The 13131-nt window shown below is 30.9% G+C and overlaps 2 protein-coding genes across 2 annotated transcripts; both read right to left on the reverse strand.

Moving 5' to 3' along the window:
• Positions 1-2231: 2231 nt before the first annotated feature.
• LOC106325030 (J domain-containing protein spf31-like) lies at positions 2232-4868 on the reverse strand. The gene is made up of 9 exons (XM_013763051.1): positions 4617-4868; positions 4170-4260; positions 3968-4028; positions 3763-3840; positions 3478-3551; positions 3182-3295; positions 2976-3083; positions 2641-2679; positions 2232-2545 (listed from the first exon to the last, which is right to left on the reverse strand). Exons 1-9 carry the CDS (start codon positions 4703-4705, stop codon positions 2459-2461), a joined length of 741 nt encoding a protein of 246 aa, XP_013618505.1. The 5' UTR covers positions 4706-4868; the 3' UTR covers positions 2232-2458.
• Positions 4869-6344: 1476 nt separating this feature from the next.
• LOC106322037 (protein FAF-like, chloroplastic) lies at positions 6345-8144 on the reverse strand. The gene is made up of 2 exons (XM_013760230.1): positions 8019-8144; positions 6345-7906 (listed from the first exon to the last, which is right to left on the reverse strand). The coding sequence occupies exon 2, from the start codon at positions 7858-7860 to the stop codon at positions 6526-6528; it is 1335 nt and encodes a 444-aa protein (XP_013615684.1). The 5' UTR covers positions 7861-7906; positions 8019-8144; the 3' UTR covers positions 6345-6525.
• Between the last annotated feature and the right edge of the window lie 4987 nt (positions 8145-13131).

The following is a 13131-nucleotide window of genomic DNA, read 5'->3' on the forward strand; positions in this document are numbered from 1 at the left end:
ATCTCTTTTGTTTATGATTTTTTAAAAATATATCAAATATTCTCTTAAAGTTTTTTAGGGTTTTAGAAAATGAAATTAATATTAAATAATATTTTAAAATTTAATTTTATTCAGGATTTAGAAAAATAAAATTACTTTCAAATAATTATTTCCAGTCAATATTAACTATTTTTAGAAGTTCCTATTTTCAAAATTCGTTTTTTTCAATATCACAAATATTTTAACATTTTTTTTGTTAATTAAATAATTTTTAGTATTATGTTTATCATTAAATTTTAAAAGTGAAAATTACTATTAAATAGACTTTTACAATTATCTTTTGTAAGGATTTTTTTTTAAGAAAAAAAATCTCATTTGGTCAAGATTAAAAAATGAAAATTTATTTTATAAATCTATTTTATTTAGGATTTTAGGAAACAAAAGTTAGTTTCACATAATGGCAGATTTTTATTGACACATTAACAGTATTTTTTTTATTAGCACATGTAACATCATATCGAGTGAAATATTTGAAGTTATTTTGGTTTATAATTTTCTAAAAACAAAATTACCTATGAAAAAGGAAAGTTAGTTATTTATTAGAAAAATAATATTGCTTTTTAAATTTTATTTTATTTAAACTTTTAAAAAATGAAACTTACTTATTTTATAATTATTTTCTTTAATATTTTTCATTAAAAGTTTCCGTGTATTGGTAGGATACTATAATTCGTTTTTGTTTAATTTTTTTATAAAATTAATTTATTTTTAATAAAATTTTCTGTTTAAAGAATTTTATATTTTTTTATACGTACAAACACATATTTTTAATATTAACACATACTCATATACGACAACACATCATAATTGAAAAACAATTGTGCTAGCATCATAAAATGTAATAAGATTATAAGAAAAATTGAGTTGTATCAAGAAATTAAAAAAAAATATTTAGGTAATATTTTTTTCGAAAATAATATTTTATTTTTTGAAAATAATATGTGGAAGCTAAAACTTAAATATAGTTGTGAAATATTTGTAGCTATTTTTTGGTTTATAAATTATTAACATACAATTATCTATAAAAAGGAGAGTTTGTTATTTATAGTAAAATAAAAATAATACTTTTAGAATTTTCTTTTGTTTAGGCTTTTAAAAAATAAATATTACTTATTTTATAGTTAGTTTTACTTTATGATTTTTATTAAATAATTTATTGTACTTGTAGTATTTTATAATTCATTTTTTTCTAGATTTTTTTTAGTTAGTATTTTTCTTTCACAATTTTATTTATTTATTATCTTTAAAAACGAAATTTATATTTCTTAAAACAAAAAATTACTTTCAAATAACTTTTTACAATTATTTACTTATTTAGGATTTAAAAAAATAAAAATTACTATCCAATAATTTTAACAATATATAATTGTGTAAGACTATGTATTAGCAATTGTTCTTTTCCAATATCTTAAAAAGAATCATAAAAAGATATTTTTTTAATAATAACTTTTATTTTCTAAATTTCTTTTAAATTCTAAGAAAAGAGATCATATATTTGATACTTGTTGCAATCTTAAAAAAATTATTGACACATGTCATGATCATGTTAATTAGCAAATTTGAAGAGCCAAGCTTTATATAATAAGATAAATGCGATGGAAAAAATATAAAGGTCTTCTTTCTATAATTAAAAATTATTAAGATTTTTTTTTCGTAATCAGCCCAGGTATAATTAACATATACTGAATTTATATATTTAAAAATTATAAACTGAAAATATTATCTCCAGAGCAGTATACAAATTTTGTAGGCGTTTAAGAATATAAATTTGGATAAATTTGAAAGTTGCGTGCTATTAGTTTGATATCAACATGTATGATTTGATTAAATCAAATTGTCGTTAATGATAGATTGATGTTTATATCAATCACTTATTGATTGCGATTTACCACGTTTGGCTATAAATTTTAGAAATAATTTACAAACACACATAAAGAAGCTCTAATATAAGTGGTAAAAGGTTATAATTCATAAACCAAATTATGTCAACGAACGTCAAATTGTCTCTCGTTACAATTATGCAGACATGATAATTTTTGAGTATCGTTACAACAACTACGAAGAAGAATGTTTGATGATAATTCACAAAGTTTTTTTCAGAAAAAAAATCTGCTTCTGCATTTTTCTTCTCAGGGACACAAATACAAGCGGTTGAGTTGTTGTTGTGACATATGCATATCACACGAAACAAAGATTTAACACAATGATGATATAAACTTATAAAGAGATCTACAGTCAAACATATCTACAGTTCCAAAGACATTACTGAGGCAATAATACGTTGTCAAAGGTCTTTACGCGTTTGAGAAGTGAGATAAATTAGAAAGACAAAGAGGTACACAGACAGTGGTAGAACGAGTCAAAGCCCAATCTATCAATGGCAACAACAGCAAAAAAAAAAAAAAAAGAGTCAAGAGACTCAGCCTTTCTTGACCGGCCTTTGGACGTATGATTTGTTTGGATCCTCTGTCTTCAGTTTTGGAGGACGTGTCTCTCCCTTCTTGGCCTGAAGGATGAAAATAACAGAGGTTTAGATTGAAATCTCACCAAAAGAAAAAAGACAATAATTCAATAATTCAAATTAGGACGTGTCACTCTTACCTTCTTTCCTGCTTTCATGAAGTCTCTCCAGCTTGATACCTACCCATGGAAACCCAAACGTTAATAAAAACCACTTACATCAAGAACAAAAGCAATTGTTTTAGACCTGACTATATCCTGTTATAATTATTCCATGGTCAAATAGTGAACATGAGCAATTGCATATATCATCTTTATAAGAGATCAGAAAGTTATTTTCATAAGAAGTGACATGATGGTTTAAACTATTTCAGATGCGCTCTCTTGTATAAAAAGGTGAGCTAATCTGGTTCTATACTAATGAATTCATAGGCAGGTTAGGAATATAAAGATAAAGGATTAAGAAAGGTACAAACCCTGTTTTCTCTAGTTCCTTCCCACTGTTCTTCATGCTCACGTTTTTTCTTCCGTATCTCCTTTTGTTCTTCTTCATCTTTCTTCAGCCTTCCCTCTTCTTCTGATATCTAAATGTCAAGAATCAATAACACAAAAGATGAATGAATGATCGAGTGACTTCCCACGGAGAAATTATAACGCAAGGCAAACGAGAAACTCTACATACCCTCATGGCCATTTTTCTCCTACGCCACTCTTGGTCTGTTAATATCTCTCGGACCTTTAACTTCAGCTCCTTCTGAAACTCTTCAGATTGCTCATATATTTGCTCATGCTTTCCCTGTGTATGTAAAAAAGCGTATCACTACAAGTGCAGAGGAATCTGAACTGGAGAAGAAGACAAATAGAATTGACAAGAAACACAATATGAAACTGAAGATAAATACAGGTGAAATGAAGCTATCCTTTCATCTAAGCTAAATACAGGTGAAATGTAAAACCACAAAGAAACGGATTCCTTACCTCATCAACCAAGGACTTTATTTTAGAGGCGGTATCCTTCTTCAACTGTTTCTTTCTCTTCATCTTAAGCTCTTCTGCATTTCACAGTGGGAGAAAAGAAGGTTGTCGTGGGAGAGAAAGAATAATAAAAGGTAAACAACATATTATGGTATAACTTTCAAATGATCTAGCACAATGTGTAGTAGTTGTACACATGAATCTCCACTAATGGGGGTCATAAAAAAAACTCAAATGACCCATCAAACAGGTAAATACCATGATCCAATATGAACTATAAAATCTCACCTTTGGCAGCCTGGACTTGGGTGAGAATATAATCCCTTTCTTGGTCGTTGAGCAGTAGCTGTTGCGCTTTTGCCAACGCTGTTCAATAAATCAAAATCCATATAAAGATGACAAACAAATCAATACTTTTGAGGATGCCCAAGCATTACATCCTTGATGCAAACACTCAACTGGTGAATTCACATATATGCAAAGAACTACTAACCTCCAAAAGCCTCCTGTGCTTGCGGATGCTTGCATTTGTCAGGGTGAACCATCAAAGATATCTGTTAAAAGTACAGATTAGATCAAAAAAGTTTCAAGTGAACTCTCAATTAGTTTCGTAATAACTAATATCACCAAAAGGAACCCTCATGAAGATGTAAAATTAAAATGTCTTTTGAGTGACATAACTCAAAAAATAATACCTTTCTGTACTGCCTTTTAACATCATCCGTGGAAGAGTCGAAAGATAGGTTAAGATGCTCAAACGGGTTCAGCTTGAAGCATGAGAGAATCCTAAAAAGTTTCAATTTTTTTTAATAAGACATGGCTGCAGCACATCGACCATACCAGTAACAGTTCTAACAGTACAAGATAAGTAATTTACCACATCCATCCAAGAAACAGATCATATTTGATCAAAAAAAATGATAAGACCCATGTGTATAGTGAAGAAAACTATAGAAACTCAAACTCAGCGTTGTAACTACATTCATACAGCTTCCTAGGCTACGACGGTGGTCTTATAGAGACAAACATAATTGATAAGCTAATATATATTTAACTTCTAACGCAATATGAATTGCACGATAAACGCTTATACGTTGGGTCAGATCAGAGCTAAAAAACTAGGCTAAAGAAGGGAAGGAAACCTGACGACTTCGTTGTCCCTCTCAACCTCACCGACCTCCGCGAGGAAGGACTTTAGAATCGCGTCGTCGTCTACTTTGACATCTCCCATGACTTTCGTCTTTTTTTGATGATCCCTCCCTTCCCCTTCTCGACCGAATAGAGAAGACAAGAGGAAGAAACCAAACGGGGACGATTCTCTGGGATGTGTTCTGGGTTCTCAGGCGGGTCTTCGTTTGGGATATATCGGGTCGGGTCTTTCGGGGCAAAACATGTAAATTTGAATTTTTTTTTTAACGCTGATTTATTACGATCTTACAATTATGATATAGGAAAGATTACATAGACGATTCGACAACCGACAATACTACCTGCCTTATGAAGACCTACGCCTAACTGCATCACCTGAGCCGTCCTATGAAGATCCACGTCTGACCAGATTTACTTGCACCATGTTGAAGATCTCTTGCAAGTCTTTCCTCTGTAGTCTGCATAATTGTTTAATAAATCGCTCTCTCCGGGACTTGAAACCTGAATTTCCTGCAATCTGCAATAAATTGCATAGTCTGGGATTCGAACCCCAGACCTGGGTGTAGAAGCCTTTAAACCTTAACCAATAGGCTACAGTGCTTCCACAGTAAATTCGAGTTTACGAGGGGAAATTGGAAAATTGATCGTTTAGTTCTCCATCTAGCTTAAGCAGAATTTTTTCCTAACGTGTAGTTAATTTTGTAAAAATATATTAATCTTTTTTTTTGGTCCAAATATTATTGTTCTTTTCTAATATATATAAATATCTTTATTTTAACTTTTAAAAATCTCAAACATGTAATATTTTAAAAGACAATTCTCTCAAATAGCCATTTTTTAGTTTTTGTCACAAAAATAGACCTCAAAAAAGAAAATTATCAAAATAGTTCTTTTTTATTTTGAAATTTTTAATATTCATTTTTAATTTTTAAAAATTTGAAACCATATCCCCAAAAACACACCCCTTAACTCTAAAACCTAAGTCTATATTAGTTAACCCTAGGGTAAAAATGTATTTTGGGCATTTTCTTCATTGAATGCTATTTTTGTGACAAAAACTTAAAAATGATTATCCTAAAGAATTTCTCACGTGCCACACTTTGTTCTTATAAATGATTTTAGTTCAATTTTTTTTTTGCTAAAACGTAAATATCATTAAGATAATAAAGATCTGGTTACAAACTATTGAAACCGAAAAATGTTTTATAAGCCGATTGGTTTAAAGAGCCGCAAAATATTTTTTAAAAAACCCAAAAAACTTATAGAATTTAACACCAAGCAACTCAGACAATGACTTGGGGAAGTTAATATTACATTGAAACACAAAGACAACATTTTGAGCTCCCATACAAAAACACTCCTTGTTCTTCGATCAAACCTCACCCAAATGGCTCAGAGCAGGCATCGACGGAAGAGTGTGGTTTATGCCCCGGAGCTCTGCCGGAGGAGGACGTCAATATTCCCTTGTGTTATATAGTTATTACATTATGTGCCCCATGTTATTTCATTATAATAAATCTTCTTTTCATTACGTGCCCCATGTGTTTATAATTTGTTGGGTCCGTCCTGAATGTGGTGATGTTTAATTATTTAAATGAATAAAACGAGTTTTCATCTTATTTGCTAGCAATATGGGACTACAAAATTTTTGTACAAAACATAACACATCATAAATATTTCTTTCTCCAACGAGGTCATTAACCTCATTTTGAAACAATAAATTTACTTTCTAATAATCTTCACTCCTCACTTTCTTTTGAAAAACCAACAGCAACAACAACAATTATTTGGGTTAATATGCATATATATTCGAGTGTACATACTCGCATATATACACATAATAGATAGATATATTATATGCTTATGCTTCTTGTAAATTACCCCGTTTGTAAGGTCTTAAATTTATGAAGTTGCAATGCAGAAAGGCTCGACGGACAAGAGAGACCTACGTTCCTTGCAACCATTTATTCCAGCACCGATTGATTTGTTTACATAGCTTTGGGTTTTCGTGTTGTGGCCCAAAGTTTCAGCGTTATTGAGCTTCCAAGAGTAGTCACACGTGTTGAAGCAAGCTGCTCCTACGGTGTCGTCCACCGTAGACGGCGGTTTCATTGACCGAGCGAGCTGAGCCACCCTTGGCCTTGGTGGAAGAGAGTGGACTACCGGCGTCGACAGATCCGTTTTGGTTTCTAACTCATCCCATCTTGAGTTTGTTTTCGGTACACCAATAGGCTTATGGGCCAGCCTATGAACAGTTATAGGCCCAATGGGCTTTGGTGCCAGCTTAAACATAAGCTCACTGGGCTTGTACGCAAACTCGTCTTGTACCTCCTCCTCCTCTTCTTCTTCTTCGTCGGACCACTGAAGCTCATCGGTTTCGTCTTCTTCGTCGCTAACGATGTCAATTTCACAATCGGGTTCGTCGTTGATTTCCGCAAAAGTTAGGAGGAGGCGCCCGTCTTGGCGCTTGGCGGAGAAGTTGTTATGCGACGGCATGGAAACAGCCTCAAGAACCAATCGACCATTGTCACGGCGAGTTTTCATGTGCAGAGCCGAACCAGATTGGCTCGAGAGGGAACGAATCGGAGGAGGAAACGAACCGCGTGGCAGCTCCATGCATGGTGTGTGATTTGGAACCGTGATTGATTCTTGTTCAGCCTCTGTTTCTTCTTCCTCCATGGTCACTGTAAAGTTGAGAACGAGATTCGCTTCCTCCTTTTCGATCTCAGCATCTGCATACGAAGCGAATCCTTCGCAACCCGTCTCGGATCCGAGACTCTCAGTGCAAATCTCGAGGCTTTTCTCGCTCAAAGAGCTGGCGCGTTTCACCAGAGGATGAACGTACGGTGGAGGAACCGCGTCGCCGCTCGACTCCGCCTTCTTCTTGTCGGATAAGATCGAGCTCCATACATCGGATTGGGCCGGCTCGATCTCCTTGGTCTGATTCTTGACTTCTTGAATCTGAGCCCATATATCGAACCCAGATTTTGATCCTTCCTCTTCGTCAGCGACGGAGGAGGCATGGAGCTTCTCCGAGGAAGAGATCCTCTTCATAGGAAAAGACTCGTTGCGAGAGAGCCAATTCTTGGAGGACAAGTCGGCGGAGAAAGTCCGCCTGAGCGAAGGTGCAGATGAAGTGTTCGACGAAATGCCACCAAGGATGGTCACTATGCCTTCTTGCTGCTTCTTCAACGAGGAAGAGAAGCCAAGGCTCTTGCTTAAGCCACAAGCCATCATCTTAAAAATGAATCAGAACCTCTCTCAATACTATTCCCTGGCGTTCCTGCACAATTAACAATAATGATAATGTTAATCACCACTAATTACAATTGACAACTCAACAAACGAAGCTAACTATTTCTCTATAAATAGCAAATCAAATGAGATTAGCATACCTGATGATTTGAGAAATTAATCTCTGAGTGAAAATTCAAATGTGTGTTAGGTAGTGGCGTATTAAAGAGAGGAAGAGGATGATGATGATGTTTTGTGGTTAGATGGATGAGTGAGACATGAAGAGAGCAGAGTGAAGAGGCGCTTTATAGGGAAAAAAACGGCTTATTATTCATGCCCGCACTACGAAGCCTGGGAAAATACATACCCAAATAATATTAACGTGCCAAAAGATTTCTAAACTAAATAAGAATTTGAATTACATACATAAACTCATAATAAATAGCTAAAACATGCCTATAGCAGGTTATATGATGATTTGAACTTTTTTTTTTAAATTTTTTTGTAGTTTAGTCCCTATAATTTTATTTTTTGTTAATATGCCTTAAATAACTTAAATAATAAAATTTATCGTATTTATAATTTAATTTGAAAAGTACAATTTTATTTTTTTTACCTGATTTTAATTAAATTTAAATAATAAATTTAATTATTTATCAGAAATTTAGATAGTTATCATATACAATGTAAACCGAACTGGACATTGACTCGGCATTGTAACTGGGTCAATGGTCGGACCGGTCTAACCGGTTCAACCGGGTTTTAAATTATAATCAAATTTAAATAATTAAATATATATATATATATATACAATTATTTTTATAAAAATTTATATCATTTCTAGAATCTAACTTAAATTGATACATAAATAAATAAAAACTTAAAAATATATAAAAATATAATGAAAACTAATTTATTTGGAAATATACTTTTAAAAATATGATTTTAAATGAAATATTTATAAATTTGTAATTTTTTTTATTTTTTTTAATCTTAATTGAGAAAACCGGATTTTAATATTGAACCGGGTCACCGGTTTTACCGAGTTTGGCCGATTTTTTACCGGGTTTGCCGGTTTAACGCAAATCCGGTTTTTAGTACAACTCGGAACCGGTTAGAAGACTGAGTCACGGTCCGACCGGTTCGACCGGCCGGTTCCGATCCGGTTTTCAAAACACTGACAATATATTAATTAATTTAGTTATCAAAGTATGTTATGTACCTTATTAAAACATGAGAATTAATTATAAATAATCTTACTCATATGTAATATTTACAAGAAATACCACTCAATTTATATTTATATAAAATTTTCTTTACAAATATAGTCATTCAAATTTTAATCAACATAACTAAAATACTCTTTAGAAATTTGATTTTACAGTAAAGATTTTTAATAATATTACCTTTACTTAATAAAAAGAAAAGAATGGCTAGTTAACCAAAAATAGTTTCGAAAGCAGCATCTCAAGAAAAAAAATATCGCACAAAAACACTAGACCATATTACATTATTTTTATTTTGCTACAAAACTAGTATGTAATATTAATAATACACAAAAAGTTTACAAAACTATTTCCCGATTAATTCTCGTATAATTACCAAATAATTGATTCGGGGCTAGGTTAGGGTCAAGCGCACACATTACGCCTAGTGTAATTAACATTGGTTTTGATAACTACAAACAAAAATTACAAATTTTTAATTTTATTTACATTATATATATCACGCAAGCACATAATAAGATTTGCAACTAAAACAACCTAAGAAAATATAAAAAATATTTTATAAACTTTAAGAACTAGTGAGATTAAATTAGGCTTTAAATTATGATACTGTTTTTATGTTGTTTTATGTTTATTTAAATTTTTTGTATCAAATATTTCAATATGAAATAATAATAATAATATATTTATATTATTAAATCTATTTTATTTGATAAAAAATATTTCTATTTTATATATCATCATATATTAAAATTTATTTCTAATTTTGAAATTATAAATAATGCCAATTTGATGATTTTAATTATTTGTGACACTTTACAGACAAATAAAATGACAAATAAACTAAAGGATAGTAATTTAAAAAATAAATCAATATTTTTTAAAATGGACTGACACGTGTCAGTTACGAGGCATGTTTTAGCTATTTATTATGAGTTTAAGTATGCAATTCAAATTCCTATTTAGTTTAGAAATGTTTTGGCACGTTAATATTAGTTGGATATGTATTTTCTCTGGCTTCATAATGCGGATATGAATAAGCCGTTTTTCCGCGCTATATATACAGAAGTTCTTCCATTAATGGAACCATGTACTGTGGGGTCCTCCAATAAGATGATCTTCACTATTTTATAATTTTGTTTATTTGGTTTTGAACAAAATAAATATTTTTATACTTGTAGGTAACATATCACATATGTTTTCAGAACTAAATAAAATGCCTTCTTATGGGTTCTTTTTTAAAAAAAAATTCTTAAGCTTTAGAGTTTGTATAGTATTAGTGTATAATGGTTTTAACTACCAATATTCTGTTTGGTTATTGTGTCAGTTATCTTCTTTTTTTTTTAACAAATTGTGTCAGTTATCATTTCCTTCTTTTTGCATGGTTCTACAACTACATCAAACAAATTGTTTGACCAAAATACTTATATTTTTTTCTAAGTTTTGAGACTTTAAGTCCATAATCTCTCTTATACCCAAAATTAGATATTCTGATTTAAAAAATAAATTTCCGTGATAAAAATGGTTTGAATCCAAACACACAAATAACAACTCTTTAGTTAGTGTTACTACAAAGTCACCAACACCTTGATAAAAATATTTATATTAACCATAGAAAAAAAAATACAATTCAGAGTTATATAGCCGATTAAACTGGAAACGGAGTCCAAAAAAATTAGTTAAATGTAAAATTTAAAATTCAGTAATTTTTGTAAAGAATTTTATTATTAATTGCCCACACGCGTAGAGACTATAATTTGCATATATGATAATGGTGACAAACAATTAGTTTCAAAAAAAAAAAAAAGGTGACAAACAAAGATGAGAAGCACAAAAAATGTGATATGTATTCGGATGTGTAAGATGTATAACGCGTGTGTCGCGGAAAAAATAGTAACCGATATGAAACTAAACGAGTATAAAAAGCTGTGTCTATTTATCTAAAAACGAAGAAAAATGTTGACGTATGGCATCGATACCCTGTTGAACCAATAACGTGGCACATTGTGGAAGTCACAATTTTCATCTTCCTTTTAGAGTTAAAACGATGAGAATGTTCCAAAAATATGCAAAGAAAGCTGGATCCCATTATAGAAGAAGTTACCTTTCTACCACTTGGGTTTATTTTATTCTGAGCAAAACAATGCCGTTTAAACCGAACTAAACCAACTTAAATTACATGTACAATTGGAACATCATAAACCATCTAATAATCCCTCTATGTTATTCACAGCCTCTCTTTCTTACAGTGTTGTGTATTTGGTTGGGGAAGCTTTTTGATCAAGCATTCATGACATAGTACTTGTCATCTAAGAAAAATAACGTGAAATATACATGTTTCTACCCTCTTTCAAAAAAACAAAATAGACATGTTTCTTTTTTGAAAAATGAAATATACATGTTATGTAAATTTTTTAATTTAATACAGCTAAACAGCATCTGTAACTTTTTTTTTTTTGCTTAAACAGCATCTGTAACTTTAGTGAGAGATTTCAAAAAATATAAAGAGATCGACAACCAACCGAAATCACTGAAAAGGATAAAAAAAACCATCATGAAATTTTAGAATAGTATAATTTAAATAAAAATGTGAATTATATATCAATGTGTTTAATATTCATCGAGAAATTTACAAGTAGTCCTATCAATTCCAACCTGACGATTAATCTGTTCACTTGCTGACTAAATTTCTATATCTAAAATATCACTTTGCATCAGAAAAGAAAAATACAGCAAAGATACAAGTAAATAAAATCTTATAGTGTCTCATCAGCTTTTTTTTTGGTCACGAATAGGGTCTCATAGCTAAGCTCCGTAAAATTTTCCTAAACCAAATAAAACCGATCGAAAGAGATGATGAATCCAAAATTGAGTTTTTTTTTTCACATTGGAGAGTTCGTTTTGTAAGAAAAACATAACCAAACCCAAATATTTGATATGCATCTATACTATTATAAACCAATAAAATTAACATTTGGAATGATACATAAAATCATTCAAATTAGAACTAAAAATATTTTTCAAAACATTACAAAAACATGCATAGTGTTATTCATTGTTTCATTTTCCTTCGGATATATCACTTTTAATTAAAGTATTAATTAGGATGTGATATATTAATAAATTATAAGTGTATGGTAGATTTAGAAATAATGCCATGCACATATTAAAATGATATCTTGAGGTTTTTGTGTGCTTTCATGTTTTATAACCCTAATCAAATTTTTTTGGGAACTTTCCTAATCAAAATTTTGCATCACAATACAAATTGAAGTTTGTAAATTGGCGTGTAATTAATATGTGTGATTGAAAGTGGTTCATATAAATTGTTTGATCCAAAACACAAGTGATTCACATAAGCTTTTTAATATTTAGCTTTATCATCAATGCATTTGGAAATTTGAAAGTAATTAAATCGTAGTTGCAAGACTTTGTTAGAGGCCAAATTTTAGCAAAAAAATAAATAAATAATTTGTTAGAGATTCGCTTATAAATGTTTAATTGCACGACCATCAAAGTTCAATCTTTTAAATATCATTTGGTTTAATACACATACTTTCCTAAAATAATAATATGGGTGTAAAACTGTAAATAAAACAAACCGTACTTTTTAGTAGTTTTGTTCGATACAAAAGGAAAAAAGTATATATACATCGTCTGAATTTTTTTTCAGCAAAAGAACACAAGTTGTGATAATTTGTGGGATTATGAGAGCTTCTAAGTGTTTTAACCGTGATGAAGCACACGAACAAAATAAAAAAAGGAGTGAAGTAACCGTAAGTATTTGAGAGAGAAGAGAAATTTGAGAATTTAAGAGAATGAGAGGATTTGTGAGATTGAGAGAATGAAAGAAATGTTTGTATTGAATTGTGTGTTTAATTGTGTAACATACATGGTGTATTTAAAGGAAACAAAAGCAATAAGCACTCAATGGTGGAAGAATAAATAACTAGTAGTGGACTAGCCACTCCTCCCCATTTGGTAAGTGATATGGCCATTTCTCCCACTTCTTCCACTACTTCCCTTTGTTTAATTCTTCATGTCAACA

Source organism: Brassica oleracea, chromosome C2, assembly GCF_000695525.1.
Source record: "Brassica oleracea var. oleracea cultivar TO1000 chromosome C2, BOL, whole genome shotgun sequence".
NCBI lineage: Eukaryota > Viridiplantae > Streptophyta > Magnoliopsida > Brassicales > Brassicaceae > Brassica > Brassica oleracea.

Bases quoted from the DNA above. Each gene is read 5' to 3' on its own strand.
- LOC106325030 (XM_013763051.1), bottom strand. From the start codon at position 4,705: ATGGGAGATGTCAAAGTAGACGACGACGCGATTCTAAAGTCCTTCCTC. The intron at 3,841-3,967 runs GTTAGTAGTTCT...TTTATTGAACAG, and splicing joins AGCACAGGAGGCTTTTGGAG to CGTTGGCAAAAGCGCAACAG. The intron at 2,680-2,975 runs GTTTGTACCTTT...TTCCATGGGTAG, and splicing joins AAGGAACTAGAGAAAACAGG to GTATCAAGCTGGAGAGACTT.
- LOC106322037 (XM_013760230.1), bottom strand. From the start codon at position 7,860: ATGATGGCTTGTGGCTTAAGCAAGAGCCTTGGCTTCTCTTCCTCGTTG.